Genomic DNA, 19157 nt, shown 5'->3' with positions numbered 1-19157 from the left:
GTACTGGAGTTTCAGCTTTAGCATCAGTCCTTCCAATGAATATTCAGGACTGATTTCCTTTAGGATGGACTGGTTGGATCTCTGTGCAGTCCAAAGGACTCTCAGGAGTCTTCTCCAACACCACAGTTCAAAAGCATCAATTCTCTGGGGCTCAGCTTTCTTTATGGTCCAACTCTCACATCCATACATGACTACTGGGAAAAACCATACCTTTGACTAGATGGACCTTTGTTGGCAAAGCAATGTCTCTGCTTTTTAATATCCTATCTAGGTTGGTCACAGCTTTTCTTCCCAGGAGCAAGTGTCTTTTAATTTCATGGCTGCAGTCACCATCTGCAGTGATTTTGGAGCCCAAGATAATAAAGTCTCTCACTGTTTCCATTGTTTCCCCATCTATTTGCCATGAAATGATGAGACTGGATGACATGATCTTCGTTTTTTGAACACTGAGTTTTAAGCCAGCTTTTTCACTCTTTTCTTTCACTTTCATCAAGAGGCTCTTTAGTTCTTCTTAGCTTTCTGCCATAAAGGTGGTGTCATCTGAGTATCTGAGGTTGTTGATATTGAAGATGTGGGTATTGTGGGTACTGTCTACTGAAGTTGTGGGTACACTGATGTGTCATTCATTCTGGGACACATGCTCCCATCCAGCAACGTTCACACTAGGACATGAGGCTCTAGAAAGCACTTGTATTAAGTGAAAGTTGCTCAGTCGTGTCCAACTCTTTGTAATCCCATGGACTATACAGTCCATGGAATTCTGTAGGCCAGAATACTGGAGTGGGTAGCCTTTCCCTTCTCCAGGGCATCTTCCCAACCCAGGGATTGAACCGAGGTCTCCCACATTGCAGGCAGATTCTTTAGCAGCTGAGCCACCAGGAAAGCCCAAGAATACTGGAGTGGGTAGCCTATCCCTTCTCCAGCAGATCTTCCCAATCCAGGAATCGAACCAGGGTCTCCAAGAAATATGAAATGGCGATGTTGACAGCAGCCCCTTTCACTTATAAAGCCTGGACATGTAAAATAGATTTCCTCCCCAAACAGGAATAACCTATAACAATACCTCTAAAGACAGTGGCCACCACCGTCAGCACTGAGAGTTATTTGAAATGCTCTCGGAACCTGTGAGAACATGCCCAGCCAAAGGACATGGCCGTGCATTGCGATTAAATTAACGGCGTTTCAACGTGTTTTGTTTCTGCAGTCACCGTGGACACTTCTGCTGCAGGCCTGCATCCCTCTCACAGTCCAGCAAACAGAAAAACCTGGTTCTGTAAACAAATGCTACTATTCGGTGCAAGAGCTAAACATGGTGGCAGCTCACCATCTGTGAATCGGGATCTAGTTATATCAACAATACATCCAACTACGGAATATCATGGAGAGACTCAAAGGAGCCAGGTAGATCTATCCACTTGATGGGGCCTATAACCTTCAAGCCATACAGCTAAGAAGGGGGAAAAAAAAAAAGCGTGCAGAACAGCCTTAGTGCACTACCATCCGTGTGATCAAAAGAAACCAGTGGGACCCTGGGGCAAGAGGAAATGCTCCACACATCCTTGCTGGTTCAGGTGCCCCTGGAAGAAAACCTAGGAAGAGGTAGCATTTGTTGCTTCCAGAGTGAAGAATCATACTGCTGGGGACAGGAAGGGGAAAGGGAGCTTTTTCAGTTTCTGTCTGATATGGCAACCCACTCCAGTATTCTTGCCTGGAGAATCCCATGGACAGAGGATCCTGGCAGGCTATCTAGTCCAGAGGCTTGCAAAGAGTCAGACATGACTGAGCATGCACACACACACACTCTGAACCTTTTGGCAGCAGGGCACGTCTCACTCTCCTTGCTGAGTCGACAGCCATGAAGGTCCACAGTGGTGGAGGAACAGAGCTGGAGGCTAGGGACCTGGCGAGATGCTGCCCAGCAAAAGCAGGGGATCAGCCTTGGACACATCGAACTGGATATTCCCATCATCCTCTGGGCACGCCATGCTCACCTGCAATGTGGAATTTTCTTGGTGCATTCTGTTTTAACATTCCTAGTCTCCAAATGCAATCCCTCTGATTATCATTGAGATTTTTGTCAACAAGAAGCAGGAAAATGGCTTTTTCAAAAAGTTGTGTTCTGGGGACTTCCCATGGTGGTCCAATGGCTAAGACTCCAGGCTCCCAATGCAGGGGGCCCGGGTTCAATTCCTGGTCAGGGAAATAGGTCCCACATGCTGCAACTAAGACCCAGTGCAGTCAGGTAAATAAATAAACACTTTATACTAAACATTTTTAAATACAATGAAAACTGTGTGTCCTTTGAAGTTATCTTCATAGTCTCTCACCAAAGCAACAGGATTAAAGACAGAAACATAAATCTCTTGTCTTGTGAGACCTGAGCAACATTTCTTTGTTTGGGTTCTTTTAGACAAGAAGTAACCCAGCTAAAGAAGGGAGTGAAATAGAGCATACATTTGATTCAGAGGGGGATTTGTAACCCAATTCTCAGATCCATCACTCCTGAAACCCCTGGGTTTATCAATGGTACCCAAAGGATGTGTAGACGATGTTCATGATCACCTCCAGCATCCAGGGAGAACAATTAGCAACCTCATAATGTATATTTGTTTACCGCTTTGAATCTCCAAACTAATTACTGATTTTTAAGTAAGGGCTTCACACTAAATTTTAAAACTTTTACATGTAAGTTATTGTTAAATTTGTGAAAATAATGGATTTCACACTGGGAAACCGCACTCATAAAGTCTTTTTTACACGTGAACAATCCTGTACCAGGCAAAGATCTTGAAAAAAAAAAAAAAGCAGATGTGGGACGCGCAACAGACGTGACTAATTTGTGTTTGAGTGCCACTGAAACCAGCTAAGCATTAAACACTTTCAGAAATGCCCTAAACGGACTTATACCTCCTGGAGTTGCTAAGAATGTGGGGACAAAAGCAACCCTATCTACCTGGGGTGGAAGTGTAAATCAGTGCAGGCCCTTTGGGTACACTTTGACAACAGCCAACAAAAAACATGTAGACTCATTGTCCTTGAGTGCAGCATCTAGGCATGCCATCCCAGGGATGTGCTAGCATCTTGCACATGCAAAGATAGAGATGTTCAACCAGTCACAACGGCCATCCTCAAAAAGTCTACAAATAATAAATGCTGCAAAGGGTATGGAGAAAAGGGGACCCTCCTACACTGTTGGTGGCAATGTAAATTGGTGCAGCCACTATGGAAAACACTATGAAGTTTCATTAAAAAAAACTAAAGATAGAGTTACCATACGATCCAGCAATCCCACTCCTAGAGAAAATCTCATATCCAGAGAAAACTCTAGTTCAAAAAGATATACACACACTCCAGGGTTCACAGCAGCACTATTTACAATACCAGGACATGGAAGCAACCTGAATGCCCATTGACAGATGAATGGATAAAGCAGATGTGATACATATACACAGTGGAATACTACTCAGCCATAAAAATGAATTAAATAATGCCATTTGCAGCAACATGCATGAACCTAGAGATTGTCATACTAAGCCAAGTCAAGTCACATAGAGAAAAATAAAGATCATCTGATATCACTTATATGGAAAATCTAAAAAGAAAATTATATAAACGAACTTATTTACAAAACAGAAAGAGACTCACAGACATAGAAAACAAACTTACGGTTACCAAAGGGGAAAGAGGGGGCAGGGATAAACTAGGAGTTTGAAATTAGCAGATACAAACTATTATATACAATATAGACAGGGGCTTCCATGGTGGTCCAGTAATTAAGAATCTGCCTTGCAATACAACAGACACTGGTTCCATCCCTGATCTGGGAAGATCCCACATGCCTCAGGGCACCCAAGCCTGTGTGCCACAACTACTGAAGCCTGTGCTCCTCAACAACGGAAGTCACTGCAACAAGAAGCTCATGCACTTCAACTAGAGAGGAGCCCCCGCTCTCCAAAACTAGAGAAAGCCCGTGCAGCAACAAAGACCCACCACCGCTACAAAATGTTTTTAAGAAATAAACAACAAGGTTCTACAGTATAGCACAGGGCACTATATTCAATACCTTGTAGTAAATTATAATGGAAAAGAATCTGAAAAAGAAAATATATACATACAGACACACACACACATAACTGAATCGCTTAGCTAGAAGCTAACACAACATTGAAAATCAATTGTAGTTCAATTCAAAAAATAAAGATGTTCTCACTGCACTAGTTGTTAGAAATTAGAATCATGCACTTATATGATTGCAGAATTAATAAATCACACTCTTTAAAAACAAAATCCACATACAACGGAGGTCTCTCACAGAGGGTTGCAGTCTGGTCTCCAAAGCACAATCATAAAGGAGTTGGTTAATTGCTGTTTCCTCCCTCCTACAACAGTGTTCCTTAACCTCCCCAGGCCCCAGGATCCAGGTGAGTCCAGTCTGTGCTCCTGTTTAGGGGCCATGGAATAGATTAGGCGGCCTGGGGCGGGTCCCAGGTGCTTGAAAAGCTTCAGCCCTGGAGGGCCTACTACGTGCCTGGCTGCCTCACCACTTCCAGACGTGGCCTGCCCACCCCAACCAGGCGTGTGTAGGAAATGGCAGGAATGGGCTTCATGGCCGCCTGACCTGAAGCAATTTAGGATTCCTTCTCCTGTAAAATCTGGGCTGGGACAGGCTGCCCTTTGTAAGAAGTGTTCTAAGCACTGTGAGCTGTAGTAGGCCTCTGGGGTCTCCAGGGTCAGGATCTCTGGGGGTGGGGCCCAAAGGTCAATATTTGCATTGTTTGCCCAGGGGATTCTTAGGCAAACTGAAAGCTTGAGAACTTCTGCAAGGGCCCTAACTGTGCTTATTTTAACTTGAGTTCTGATACATAAACACTGTGTGTCACGTACGTATAATATTTATCCACTGCATATACAGAGTCAGCATCACATAACACGGCTCGCCTGTAAGTTACTTCCGTCTTGCAAATGTGAGGGGACCTGGTTGGGGGACAATTCAAGGTCGTGCAATGTATTATATATATCCTGAGTTTCTCCCATGCAGACCATTGAGCGTGTATCTGGTATGGATGGTGTTACTCCTTTCAGTCAACTCTGATTACAGTAACGAGACAGTATTTCAAGACTGTTTTGTAAGACATTGATCTTGTTCAGCCAACAAGAGTGTCTGACTCTTTTGCAACCCCTTAGACTGTAGCCCGCCAGGGTCCTCTGTCTGTGGGATTTCTCAGGCAAGAATAAGTGGGTTGCCACTTCCTTCCTTCAGTCCCAACCCAGGGATTGAACCTGCGTCTCTTGTGTCTCCTGCACTGGCAGGCAGATTCTTTACCAGAGACGGTTGATGGTTTAGTCACCAAGTTGCATCCTACTCTGGCAATCCCATGAACTGTAGCCCGCCAGGCTCCCATGTCCATGAGATTTCCCAGGCAAGAATACTGGAGTGGGTTGACATTTCCTTCTCCAGGGGATCTTCCTGACCCCGGAATTGAACCTAGGTCTCCTGCATTGCAGGCAGATGCTTTACTGACTAAGCCACCTGGGAATTCCTTTGTAAGACTTTGCCAGTGTTATTTAGTTTTAACTGCCAAAGCTGACAGATCAAGGGTACTTGCTTCACCTCAATTCCTGACTTTTCCATCAACTTGAGAATAATATTGTCACGTCCGTCATTCACTTCGTGCCTCAGTATCTTTGCTTGCAGATCCATAAGGGCAGCATGAAAATATAAAACTTTTCTTAGTGGTATTTCTGACATTAATTAGTTCATATTTGTCATTGCCACTGTCACTTGCATTAAAAAAAATGGCATTAAATGGAGTATGTATGTTTACCTATATGTCTGTACTGTTAAATCTTTTTTGTGTTTCAAACATTCTTAGACAGTAAAGCATAAATGGGAATGTAATAAGTTATTCATGTGCCAAGATTAAGTAAGTACATTACTTTCTTAGAAAATATGTTTATAGTCCTTGCATTCCTAAGGATGTATACTGCCCAATACTGAACCACTAACTGTTCTGTGTTGTGCTTAGTCACTCAGTCATGTCCAACTCTTTGCAACCCCTCTGTCCATGGGGATTCTCCAGGCAAGAATACTACTAGAGTGGGTTGCCATGCCCTCCTCCAGAGGATCTTCCCAACCCAGGAATCGAACCCAGGTCTCCCGAATTGCAGGCAGATTCTTTACCATCTAAGCCACCAGGGAAGCCCTAACCACTAGCTTATGCATGGCTATTTAAATTTAATTTATTAAAAATAAAATAAAGGGACTTCCCTGGCAGTTCAGCAGTTAAGACACCACACTTTCAATGTAGTGGGCTCGGGTTCAAGCCCTGTTCATGGAACTAAGATCCCACATGCCATGAGGTGCGGCATTTAAAAAAAAAAAAAAATTAAAACATAATTCCTTAGCAGTACATTTCAGATATTCACTAGCCACAGATGGCTGGTGACTAACACATTGAAGCGCACGAACATAAGGCATTTCCAACATTTCCATCCTCTCTGAAAGTTCTACTAGACAGCACTGTTACAGACTCTATACTATATCCAGTCATGTCTAGATGACAGCAAATGCTGGGGAACCATTTGTTGAATGAACAAGAAAATAATTAGCTCTAATTTGTCTTAATAATTCTTAAATGTGACAGTCAAGACAGAATCAGCTTTAGCACAAATCCATGTTTTGACACAACTGGATTAGCTGGAATCATTCCTTGATTCTGCCAACTTCCAGTTTTGTTTTTAAGGAACACTTCACAAATTTTGGATCATATCTCACCCTATTTATCTGAGAATTTAATTCTAGTCAAATCTGTCATATTTGTTTCTCCCAATAAATCACCTAAACATTATTTGACCCAAACTGGGTGGCCCCAGTTGGATAGACGATATATGCATTAAATCTTCCAGGAAATCGATTTTTTCTTTTTCCCCAGTGAGTTGGCATCAAATTCTAGACAAATTTATTTCTCAGAGGAAGAAAGAATTCTCTTTTCTTAAAAAAAAAAAAAAGCAAGTATCCCAGGATACCATTTATCATCAAGAGGAAAGTGGAAACTTCCAGGGCAAAAACCTCACACCCAAGATGAATTCTGCAAAGAAATTGAGTTGAAACTGATCCAGCTATTTGTTGGATTACAATAAATACACCTTTGGTATCAGCCCCACAATTTACTGCCTGGCTCCAGAAGATGAGGATACAAAAAGAACTAGAAATTGTACACAGCTCTCTTTATCCTAGGAGTGCAGGTTTTACCCTGAAAGAGGGATTCCAGGCTGCAGCTACTCCAAAGTAAGCAATCAAATCCCCCTCCAAGCAATCTTCTTCTTCCCCACCTCCTTTACAAACAATATCGGAGTTTGCAAATATTACCCAAGTTCCCTACGGGATTATCAAAGGACTGTAACCTATTTAACCAAATAAACTGAAGAACATGCCAAAAACTGAAAGATGGGCTCCTGCAGTTCCAAATTTTCTATAGTAGGCCTTTCCCGTTAAAACAGCAACAATTTTCCTGCAGAATCTTTTATAAATATGGTTTTAATGATTAAAATTACACTGACAGTCTACTGCAACAAGAAACGGCTTTTCGATTTGCTCAACACAGAGTACTTTGCAGCTGCGCCCAAGGGAAAAGCAAAACCAGAAAATGAATTTTGTGTTAAATTGTACTGATGTGAAAGAAGTTAGCACTAACGTATTACTATATTAACTTTAATAACGCTACCTTTATTACTCGACTTGCTCTGATTCAACAGCTAAATGATTTAAGAGGAAAGTTACTCATGGAACACTGTTCTCAACAGCATAAAAGGGTCATTGCCGAAGATGGCCCTACAGGACTCCCGGGCACCCCTAACTCTAAACGCGGTCCAGTCTTCTCTGCCGCATGCAACTGATCCAACAGATATCCACTGCCAAATCCTAGCGGACCCATTAATGACTTAGTCCTAGGTTAGAACCATCTCCTCAAATTTCGATCCCTTCCCCGCCACGTTCATTTTCTTAAAATTATGAAACAAAATATTTAAAAGGTGCAGTTGCTTTCCCGCTACGTGCGCCTTAAAACTTGGGGATTGGGTGCCACTCTTAACAAAGTAAGAAGGAAGAGCCGTTCGTTTTCAGCTGATTCATTTTCCTCTCTGCCTTTGAGGGGGAAAGTTGGGCTGCTCCGTTTTTGCTGCTCACCTCTTCCCCTCGCATTTTGTCTTCCATTCCTTCCCCACCCCCTTCCAGCCCGTTTCGCTCCCGCGCAAAATAGTCCGACCGCTCGAGACCAAGTTCAAAAATGCGGAGGGCACCTGGGCCCTCCGCGCTCCAAGCAGCGCCCCTCGGGGGCAGGGGCAGGAAGCAGCCGCCTTCGCCGCATCCCAACTTCCCCCCATTCGGGCCAGAACAATGGCTTTTTGCCCGGAAAACGAAGTTCGGCGGAGGCCGGGCGAGCTCCGCAGACCAAGCGGGACTTGGCCGGTGATCGCCCGGTCAGAAAAAGGGAGGCGCTTCCTTCTTCCTCGCTAGGGACCTGCCCCAGCTCCGTGGACCCCCACGCGCCACCCGTGCCCCCAGCCCAGCCAGACCAAGCGCGCGCGGGACCCCCGCCCCGGGCGCGAAGCCGAGCCCGCCGTGAACAATGCGCTCCCCGCCTCCTGGCACCGCCCCCACGCGCTCATTGGCCCGCTCCGGAACAGGGCGGCCCGCGGGGGCGGGTGGCGGGCTGGGGCGCGCGGGGTGCGGCGGCGGTGCGCGTGCGCGGGGCGGGCCTGCGCGGGGCGGGGGCGGTGCTTTGTGTGCGGCCGGCAGGGCGCGCGGCGGCTGTGGCTGTGCGGGGAGCGGCAGGCGCCGCGGTCGGGGCGGGGCGCGCGGCAGCATGGAGGAGCTGAGCAGCGTGGGCGAGCAGGTCTTCGCCGCCGAGTGCATCTTGAGCAAGCGGCTCCGCAAGGTGCGTGCGGCCCGGCCCGCGCCCGCCCGTGCCCGCCCACCCCGGCTCACGCGCCTCTTCTCTCCCTGCAGGGCAAGCTGGAGTACCTGGTCAAGTGGCGCGGCTGGTCCTCCAAGTGAGTCCCCAACAATGCGGTGCCCGTCTTCCCGCCCGCGCCACCTCGGTGTGTGGTGGGAGAGAGGCGTGGGTTCCTCGCCCGCGCCGTCGGGGGGCGTCCGTGCGCCCGGCGGGAAGTTTGCGGGGGGCTCCGTGGGCTCCTCGAGTTTGGCGGTTAGGGGACGCCCAGCGTGCGCGGGGTGCCCTTTGTTTACAAGCCCGCGGGGCGCGGGGCTGGGCGGCCTCCCCGGAAGCCCCTCCGGCCCTACCAGCTCCGCTCCGGTCTCCCGGGCCGCCTCTCCCCACGCCTGGCCCGCGCCCCTCCGGCGCCGCGCGTTCCTCCCGCGCCCATTTGTTGCATACGCCCCCGCCCGCCTCAGCCGTCCCCGCGAGACTCCAGCCCCCCTCCTCTAGTCCGTATTTTCCCCGGCTGTAACCTGAGCTTTCTATTCATGGATGTAGGGCTCTTTTTTTTTTTTCTCTCTCTCTTTCCCCTCTTAATGGAAGGGAGAGAACTTGGCATCCCGGAAGGGGCTCTATTTACAGGCGATTCGCGCAGACCCAGTTCCCCATTCTTCCCGGACCCCACTTTTCTTTCTTTGCTTTCCCCTCCGGGTTCCCCGGCCGGCGTTGGCCTGGATGCCAGGAACATTGTTCTTAATCTTTGGGCAGCGTTTCTGTGCCCCTAAGCGTCCCCCTCTCAGCATCCTGTAGGGAGCCTTCCCTTCCCTCCCTGGCTCCGGGCCAGGGTTTGGGGTCTTCCCTTTCTGCAACTTTCCATTTTATTGGGATTTGTTTTCTTCCTGTGGGAGGCTGTTGAGTCCTCCTGAGGCCGGGTGTTAATAGGGGGTGGAGCCAATGGTTTCCCTTTGAGTTTGAGGACATGGTGTTGGCTTCAGAACTCAGTGTCCCAGGAGTTCATCCTGGACATGGGTGAGACCTTGGGGAACAATCCCCATACCTCTGCCTGGCTGCCAGCAGGCATCAGGGAACAGTGGGGCAACCCCGCTTGGGCTGGTTTCGGAAGTGGTTGGTCACTGCCTAGAACTTTAAGATGTCCTGTTCTTTGCTTTTCCAGACACAACAGCTGGGAGCCAGAGGAAAATATCCTGGACCCGAGGCTGCTCTTGGCCTTCCAGAAGAAGTGAGAAAGTTAATCAACCTGTGGGAGGGGGAAGCCAGTTGGGGGGACCCTGGCCTGTCACATGGTCGTTCAGGGCAGTGCTGGCCCTCCAGAGTTCCTGGGCTTGAGCTGTAGTTTGAAGTCCAAGGTGAGTCGTCTTCTCCCTTCCCCCGGAGGGCCAGCACTGTGTCCAGATCTTGGGAATCCCTGAGTAAGTGTTACTTTTGGTCTTTGTGACAGACTTGCCAAAATGAACCTTCTTGGACATCCTTTGTGAAAAGTTCTGGCTTCTCTTCTTGGCCTTTGCTGTTGACTAGTTTGCAAACAACACTAATAAAAACCAGGATGGCAGGTTTGCCCTAAAATATGCAGACCTGGCCTCCCAATCCTCATGCGTGGATTGAGCAAAAGAAGGCTCACAGAGGGAACAGGAACACACAGCAGAAAGTTATGCCTACCATGGTGTGTCTGGACCAAGAGCAGCACATTTATTTTTTTTCTGTGCTGCAAAACAGCTGGTCCCAAGTGAGCACCATGGGGGCCCCCTCACCAGTCTCAGGGGCTGAATTTGCTTCTGTAATTCAAGATGTCATATCTATTTTTAGGTAGGAGACTTGGGTTAAGAGAAGCCTGTTTGAGATACAGGGGAAAGTGTGGTGAGTGGCTTGTGATGGCATAAGGTTCCAGGGAATTCCAGAGCAGGCTGGTGCGGGTAAGGTGTGGGAATTGCCCTATTGGTTGTTGCTGTTTAGTCACTAAGTCGTGTCTGACTCTTTTGCGACACCATGGACTATAGTCCACCAGGCTTCTCTGTCGATGGGATTTCCTAGGCAAGAATACTGGAGCAAGTTGCCATTTCCTTCTCCAGGGGATCTTTCTGACCCAGGAAGTGAATCCAAATCTCCTGCATTAGCAGACAGATTCTTTACCACTGAGCCACCAGGGAAACCCCTTGCCCTGTTGGTAGAGGTTGATAAATTAAGTGCCCAAAAGCTTTCTCAGATGGGGTCAATCCAGCCAGCTGTTCTCTGTTGGTTCAACCTATGTCCACCATGTTTTTTGCTCGAGCAAGATGTTTTGGGTCTTCTCAGACGGGCCTTGGCAATGAGGGGAAAAGCAAGAGATTTCTGTCTGGGTTGAGATTGAAGACAGTGAGCATATGCTTGCCTCGATACCTTTGGAAAACTTACCAGCAGGCTTGCTGCCTGCTATTTAATTAATAACTCAAGTGCTGTAGGTCCCAAGGGGTGGGAGCTGGTACCTTTTCCTGTAAGAGTCCTGATTGTCCAGAGAGTGTGTGTCCTTCAGTTCACTTTTACACACAGGCAGGAACTGAGGTGAGCAGATGTCATAGAGATAGATGCAAGAGTTTGAAAGAACCGTGGGGTGCTCTGGTTGACATCACAGGGGAGGTAAAACTGGGAGGTAGGTGCTCTGCCTTGTTCTCTTCACCCCCAGAGATTCCCCTGGGATCTAAGAACTGGTGGTTATTTGTTTGGTGTGGGGATGTGGTCTTTGACTGTCAGGGGAAGTCCAGATTCTGGGCCCAAGGGTACAGGTTAATGTGTCAGCGGAGACCCATGAGTGCTCCTGTCCTTTTAGGAGACAGGCTGGGGCTGCTCTAAGAGATCTCCTTATAGGCGCCGATGAGATGGTGTTTGCCCATTTTAATTACCAGGAAACTACAGATAGAGCCTCTTCCCCTGGGGTAGCCTGGAATACACGCTTTGGGGTGGTGGGTGGGGGCTGCTCTTTTGGCCTCTGACCCCGAGTCATGGAGCTAGTTAACACTGTCCTGCCTTGAGTTCCAGCCACCACGCAGTCAGATGCCGCCAGTACTTCCATCAGAGCAGAGTCTAGGAACAGAAAGAACCAGAAAAAGGAAACAGGGAAAGAAATATATGCTGGGAGCACTGGCTCTGGGTAAGACTGTGGGGAAGATGACCCCTTGGTTACCCCAGTGCTCCCATGACTGAGATTTTATGCAGGAGGTAGAGAGGTGGAGAGTGGAGGGCAGTGGTCCTCTCTTCCCTGGCCCTGGACTCTCTTGTTTGGACTGAGAAAGTTGGACCGCGTGACCGTGAAAGCTCCTTCTAGTGGTGGTGTAGAATTTCTGCTGTACCATCTCCCTGCAGATGTGCACAAAGTTGTTTTAAGAGGAGTCAGAAAAAACTGGGAATAATTCTTTTCCCAGCTTTGCTTGAATTTCTTGACTTGTCATTACTGAAATGTAAATGAACTGGATCTGCACCTCTGCCTTGGATGTGTTCATTAACAGGGTATGTTTTTGCAGGGAAACTGGTGATAAGCTACCTGGGGGGATTTGAAACCATAGGGTTCCAGGATAGCCGAAGGAAAAGTCTGTGACTCTGATTGCTGATTGTCTTCAGGGAACACGAGAAGGAGGTGCAGAACCGGAAGAGAGGCAAGCGGCCCAGGGGCAGGCCGAGGAAGCACACCGTGATGTCCTCCTGCAGCCGACACTCCAAGCTCAAGGTGGGTGGCTACTGCCCTGGATTTGGCAGCTTACCCCCAGGTGCTGGCTCTCTGCCGGCCCAGTGAGAAGTGGTGGCAGGAGGGCTGCGGGCTTTGGGGAAGGAGGCCAGCTGGCATCTCCACGCAAGTCTTTCGCTTGCTCAGAAGACTTGGCTCTGCTTCCCCCTGGACTGCCACTCTGAGGCTCTGCCAGCAGGGGGCAACAGTGAACCTCAGTTCTCCACCTCCTGCCCTGTCCCTCTGGGGTGGCTGAGCACCACCCCTACCCCAGCTGGTTCCCTACTCTGGTGAGGTCCACTCTGTGCTACCTTCTCACCTCCAGTGGCTTACAAGGAACAAAAAACAGGACACGTGTATACAGTAGGTACTCATAGGTGTGCCAAGTAGGCACACATGCCTGGGCTCCATGGCACAGCTGCAAGATCAGATGTGTCTTTGATTTCTCTCTTGAAGGCACTGGCCTCCAGGCCTGAACACACACATTGGCTTGAGAAGCGGCACCAAGGTGGGGAGCCGGCCAGGCAAGGAGACCCCAGACTCCCTGGGCTTGATTCCATCATCCCCAGTTTGGGGCAGAAGAGCTTTGTGGCCAAGAGCAGGTGTTGACTCAGTCTCCCTAAAGCACCCCTTTACACAGGGACCTGAGAACCAGGAAGGTGTTCCAAATTAGTGTTTGGGATGACACCCAGAGGATGTAGAGGGCAGTGGTTTGTTTTCCTATGTGCTGGAAGGGTCTGAAGGGATCATCTTTGGAAATGGAGAGATTGAAGCAAGATGTCCTGGTCGCAGAGCCTTTGCACACACTGCTTCACTCCACCCTGCTCCTCTGAGACACATGAATCGTGCTGTTCTGAATTTCCCTATGCCAGGTGTCTGCCAAGGGCTGGGAGCTTCTCACAGGCCCCTGGAAGCCCAGGGCCCAGTGTCAGCCTGCGAATGTTTCTGTCCATCATTCAGGCTTCTCTTTGTGAGCCACCTGTTTTTCTTTGTTCTCTTTCATTTCTAACTGCACTGCTTAAGACATCAGAACTAGACTGTGAGATCGCTCCCTCCTGGCCGCTTCTCTGGTCTGGAAGCTGCAGGAGGGGCTGGCTCCAAGGTGTCCAATGAATGCCCCTGGACACCAGGCTTTAGAAGTGACACCTCATCCTTTGTTGTTGCAGGAGTCTGATGTCCCTTCCAAATCCAAATCCAGCAGCTCTTCCTCTTCCTCCACATCCTCCTCTTCCTCCTCAGAGGAGGAGGAGGACAGCGACCTAGATGCCAAGAGGGGCCCACGGGGCCGCGAGACTCACCCAGTGCCTCAAAAGAAGGCCCAGATCCTGGTAGCCAAGCCTGAACTGAAGGACCCCATCCGGAAGAAGCGGGGCCGCAAGCCCCTGCCCCCGGAGCAGAAGGCAGCCCGGAGGCCCGTGAGCCTGGCCAAGGTGCTAAAGACAGCCCGGAAGGACCTGGGGGCACCCACAGGCAAGCTGCCCCCTCCACTCAGCGCCCCCGTGGCCGGCCTGGCGGCCCTGAAGGCCCATGCCAAGGAGGCTTGCAGTGGCCCCAGTGCCATGGCCACCCCGGAGAATTTGGCCAGCCTGATGAAGGGCATGGCCGGCAGCCCCAGCCGTGGGGGCATCAGCTGGCAGAGCTCCATCGTGCACTACATGAACCGGATGAGCCAGAGCCAGGCCCAGGCTGCCAGCAGACTGGCCCTCAGGGCCCCAGCGACCGGCAAGTGTAGCCTCGGGCTGGACCTCAAGATGAGGACGCAGAAGGGGGAGCTGGGGATAAGCCCCCCAGGAAGCAAAGTCCCAAAGGCCCCGAGTGGAGCTGTGGAGCAGAAAACGGGGAGCACAGGAGGGCCCCCGCACGTCCACAGTGGCAACAAGGTCCTTGCTGGGTGCCTGGGCCCCCAGCCTGCACCCCCCCAGGAGCTAAGCCTTCAGGTCTTGGACTTACAGAGTGTCAAGAATGGCACACCAGCAGGGGGCATGGTCGCCCGCCACACCCCAGCCACCAAGGGCGTTCCTGCCACCAACCCAGCCACTGGGAAGGGTGCCGGGGGCGGCCCCACTGCAGGAAGTGGGACCGGCCTGCCCACCGATGTCAGCAAGGGTGAGAAGCTGGTCTCCAGGGCGGCCGCCATGCCCACCCCTGCAGGCAAGAGGGACTGTGGGAAGGGGAGCACAGCCCCCGGGCAGGAGGGCCACCCGACATCAGGAGATGCGCGGAAGACAGCCGCGCTCTCTGAGATGAGTACCGGTGAGGAGAACAGCAGCTCCGACTCGGACCCTGACTCAGCCTCCCTCCCCAGCGCCGGGCAGAACCTCTCCGTGTCCGTCCAGACTAGCCAGGACTGGAAACCCACCCGCAGCCTCATCGAGCACGTCTTCGTCACCGACGTCACCGCCAACCTCATCACCGTTACGGTGAAGGAGTCTCCCACCAGTGTGGGCTTCTTCAACCTGAGACATTACTGACGCTGCCCGGCTGCCCTGGCTCCCCTGCCCTCCTCTGGCCTCTGGCTTTGCTTTGATACGTGGCTTGCATCCCAGATCCTCTCCAGGGGCCGGTGGCCTCCTTCAGGGGCAGGCTTGGGTGGGAACTCCCCTGGGCCCAGCCTTCCCTGTGACTTTAGCAGGGGAGGCACCATGATGCCTTGCTGCCTGGCCTTTACCCTTGTTCCTACCTCTGGGCCTTTGCATTGCTCCCCATTTGCCTCAGGAAGTCTCGGTGGCCGCCTGAGGCTCAGTGAAATGTTCCCAAGCGCATCCTGTGTTTCTTAAGCCCGACCACGTTCGCTATTTGAACTGCCTTTGTGGTCTGTGATGACAGCGGTGGTCAGCTTGCCTCCCCGTCTCCCCTGGGCACGGGTATTAAGAGGAAGGTTCTTCTCCAGGTCCAGCTTGGCTGTTCTCACCAGTGGCTGGAAGAGAGGGTTGCTTAAGGCTGGGGGGAGTTAAGGCCTCGGGGGTGCCACTCCTGGGAGGACTCTGCTCAGGGTGTGGGAGGAGCGGGCAAGGGAGCATGCTGGTCAGAACCTCCCACTCAGAACAACGCCTGAGCCAGCACAGGTAAGGACACTGTTCACCTCCCTGTCTCTGCTCTCACCTCAGACAGCTGAGGGCTTGTGGCCTTAACTAATTAGCCATCAGGCACGGCAGTTGGGATCAGGAACCCTAGAGAGGTAGGTGTGGGTGTCGTCTCACCCTGACTCAGATTAACAGCTATAGCCCCCATATGTTGACCTAGAGTCCAACACAGGCAGGGAGGGGGCTGGTCCCAGAGCTGTGCCGCCCGAACCTCCCAAGCTTGGGGGACAGAAGAAGGGTGTCTTTCTGCCACCCAGTGCAAGGACTGCCTTAGTCCTAATCGTGGCCCCAGCAAACTGGGCCATGTGGGCAGTTGCTGGAAGTAGGCTTCCCTGCTCCGCTGGCTTCCTGCACTTCCCACCTACCTCCCCTGACAATCCCCCCCAACCCCCACACCCCTGGGGGTTCCATGTTCTCTTTCCCAGCTGAGAAGCTGTATCTCTGTACCATTTGGGAAGTGGGACAAATCTGAGTGGTCCACCTGGCAGAGGGTCTCCAGAAAGGCTGGAGCTGCCAGCCCGACTGCCTCCCCCGAGATGGCTGAGTCCAGAAGCAGTCTTGGCAATTCCAGCCAACAACAGAATTGCTGTTACTGACTTGGGGCAGAGAGGTGCATCAGTGAGTGGAATCACTGGTCTTTTATGCCAAAAAGAGAAGTCGGAATGCAGGGAACTTTATTTCTGCTTCAATTACCGGTTAACATCAGCTAGCAGGTGTAGAGTCTTCTGTTGTTCCCATAGCCCTGAGGGCAGGGGACACAGTGGGCTCTGGTGTCTGAGGATAGGCCTCCCAGAACTCCAGCTCCCCCAGTCCCTCACCCTCCACGCCAAATAGGAAGATACGGCTTTTGTGTAGCCAAATCAATTTCAACAGTGTGCCTTTGGGGACGGATCCACATCCAAGACCTGGTTGAGGGGTGTCCAGATGAAGTTTCCGACTCGTATGTGGTAGCCATGCTATCTGCAATTGGAATGGTGCCCACTTGGGCAGACCCAAGGGCTGGGGGTCCCAGACAGCCAGGCTAAAACTGGAAAGTGGACCATAAAGGAGAAGAATGCCCTCTCCATTACCCCAGCAGGAGATGGAGAGATGCCAGTGCACTGCCCCATCTGGAAGAAAGGGGCGCCAGCACACTGGGCCCCTGGCACCGGCCTCACTCCTGTCCCCAGATGCCCCTGGGTATGGCTAAAGGGACTTGGGCTGCCTCTCCATCAGAGGAGCTCATAACCGTCAAGTTGTGCTGCCTTAGAGGCTGCAGAGCCAGGCCAGCAGCAGCTCTCCCCATCACACTCAGTGCACCCCTGTTCTGGACTAACCATACAGCTCCAGCCGCCAGGTCTTCAAACCCCGACTGGGTGCCTTTCTGTTTACCAGCTACTTCAATCCCAAAGTTTGAATCTGGAAACATCTACTCCCAGCCACTTTGCCTTCTTGCTGTGTTGCATGTTTTTTCTTGGTGCTTGTGAGCCCAAGTGGTTCATGTCTCTGAGTGTGTGTATACACACGTGCAGGCTTGACAGCCTTCGCTGAAGAGTTAGATATGCTCAGAGTTGGTTGTCATGTTTACCGATAAATAAAAGCAGTACTTTTTCATTTGCTGCTGTGTGTGTGAGTGTGTGTGTGAGTGTGTGGCTAGGCATTGGTCACACATCTAACTGGTTTCTTTATCCTGCAGGGATGCTGAACTGCATCACAATGTATATTGAGTGATGTTTTAATCCTGTTTTGACAGTTTGCTTTCGTATTGGATAGGAAGAGTGGCCAGTCTTGTCTTCTATAGGGGATTTGGCATATTTTTATATATATTTTTTTCATACCAAAAAGAGTGTTCCTTGTTTGGGGTTACACTCAAAAATTCTGACCTGACTAAGAGGGCTCTAGGCCTAGAGGTTTCATTAGGAGAGAACTTTGGGGGAGGCCAGAGTTTTGGACCATTGCCAATCACTGGCTTGATTTGTGTTTTTTAATTTAAAAAAAAAACAATCATTCATGTATGCCACTTCTAATTACTTTAAACTATGGGTGTTTGTTTGCTTTTTCAAAAGAACAAAAGTGGATATGTTATTGCCTTGGGAAACTTAAGATCTTTGTTGAAACAGCACAGCAGCCCAGCCCCCATATTCAGTCGGGACCAACTAGTTGAAAAACTTCCCCCAGGAAACTCAAAAGTTTGAGGGGGGAAGGGTGGGAGGAGAGAAAGATAGTGCCTAGAGGACCAGATCTCTGCTCACATGCATCTAAAGATTCTGTGGATTTTCTAGTTGTTTTTTTTTTTTTTTTTTTGAAAACTAACACTAGCAATAGGTTGCTGATCTTTTTAGATGGATGTTAATTTATTTTGTAGGGGAGAGTCATTAGCAGATGGTGTCAGAGGGTTTTTGTCTTAACTTTTTGTTAACTCTTGGTATATCAATAAATTCTTAACTTTTTGGCTTGGTGTGTGTCATGAGTGATACCCAGACGTCTCTTCACTTTACCTTTCTTGAGGCAAAATACTTCTCTCAACTTGAATCTTGGGGTGAAAAAAAAGGCTTTGCAAAAGTTTCAGCCACTTTAATGAGGACAAAAAAACTTTTCTAAGCAAAGGGGTGGGTTTGATTATGAGTCCCTACACCAGCATTTCCCAGAGAAGGCAGTTGGACACTGAAGGGGACACTTGGCAATGTCGGGATGAGTGTGGTTGTCACAACTGGGGGCAGGAGTGAGTGTTACTGCTACTGGCATCTAGTGGATACAGGCCTGGGATGCTGTAGTATGTCACAAGTCAAGCTCACTTTGAGACATCTCCCAGAAACTAGTACTTTAAAACAAACCAAAATTTCCACATGTGCATATGCACACCCCACCCCCAGTATCCAAATGATCCTGTGTTGGAAAGCTACTCAACCCCTTGAATCCACCACATGTGGTAACACTTTAAAAGGACACAGCTATAAAATTGAGGGGAGTAGCCATGAAGCACAAGAATCTTTGAATCAGTGGTGCTACTGTGACTCCTAACCCATGGCTCATAATAAAGAGACGGTTTGCTTATTATATAACCTTCCCTGGTCCTTTTAAGGTTTGCATTACCCTCAGCATGAATTTATTCATAAACTTCAGCCTCCAGGGAGAAGGAAGCTCCCTTTGAAGTAAAAAGAAGTTGGGCCTGGATGTTGGCCACCACTGGTTGAAAGGCTAGCTGGGGTGAAGGCCTGAGTGTTTTAGTTCAGGAAGAGATTCGCACTACAAAAATGCTTCTTCCCCAGCTCTGGCCGGCTCCAGAAAAGGCCTGCGAATTTGAAATCATTCTTGTGGGGAAGGCTACTGGCATGTTTCTTTGTTGTTGTTGTGCCTTCCGAGGCCGATGTTGTTTTCTTTCGAAGAAGGTGGGCAGGGATGACCCTAGTCGTCCTGTCCTCTGGCTTTTGAGGGCAGCAGAAGGAA

General features: G+C 49.9%; 1 protein-coding gene and 1 long non-coding RNA gene across 6 annotated transcripts in view; one reads left to right on the top strand and one right to left on the bottom strand.

Annotated features, from left to right (window-relative positions):
* LOC114116953 (uncharacterized) overlaps window positions 1-9401 on the bottom strand; it is a 121123-nt gene extending 111722 nt beyond the window's left edge. The window contains exon 1 of the long non-coding RNA XR_006061277.2: window positions 9023-9401. This is a non-coding gene — a long non-coding RNA (uncharacterized LOC114116953). The remainder of the gene's footprint in view (window positions 1-9022) is intronic.
* Window positions 8783-18160, top strand: CBX2 (chromobox 2). Of its 5 annotated transcripts, XM_027974231.3 has the most exons (5): window positions 8783-8936; window positions 9008-9051; window positions 10111-10176; window positions 12546-12651; window positions 13815-18160. In XM_027974231.3, the coding sequence occupies exons 1-5, from the start codon at window positions 8865-8867 to the stop codon at window positions 15117-15119; spliced, it is 1593 nt and encodes a 530-aa protein (XP_027830032.1). In that variant the 5' UTR covers window positions 8783-8864; the 3' UTR covers window positions 15120-18160. The 5 variants fall into 5 exon arrangements, with proteins under 5 accessions (XP_027830032.1, XP_042112187.1, XP_042112188.1 ...); XM_042256253.2 differs by lacking the exon at window positions 8783-8936 and having other exon boundaries at window positions 9006-9051; window positions 12449-12651; XM_042256254.2 differs by lacking the exon at window positions 8783-8936 and having other exon boundaries at window positions 9006-9051; window positions 10111-12078.
* Window positions 18161-19157: the final 997 nt, after the last annotated feature.

Source organism: Ovis aries, chromosome 11 (genome assembly GCF_016772045.2).
Source record: "Ovis aries strain OAR_USU_Benz2616 breed Rambouillet chromosome 11, ARS-UI_Ramb_v3.0, whole genome shotgun sequence".
NCBI classification, from domain to species: Eukaryota; Metazoa; Chordata; class Mammalia; order Artiodactyla; family Bovidae; genus Ovis; species Ovis aries.
This window is presented reverse-complemented; position numbering and strand designations above follow the sequence as displayed.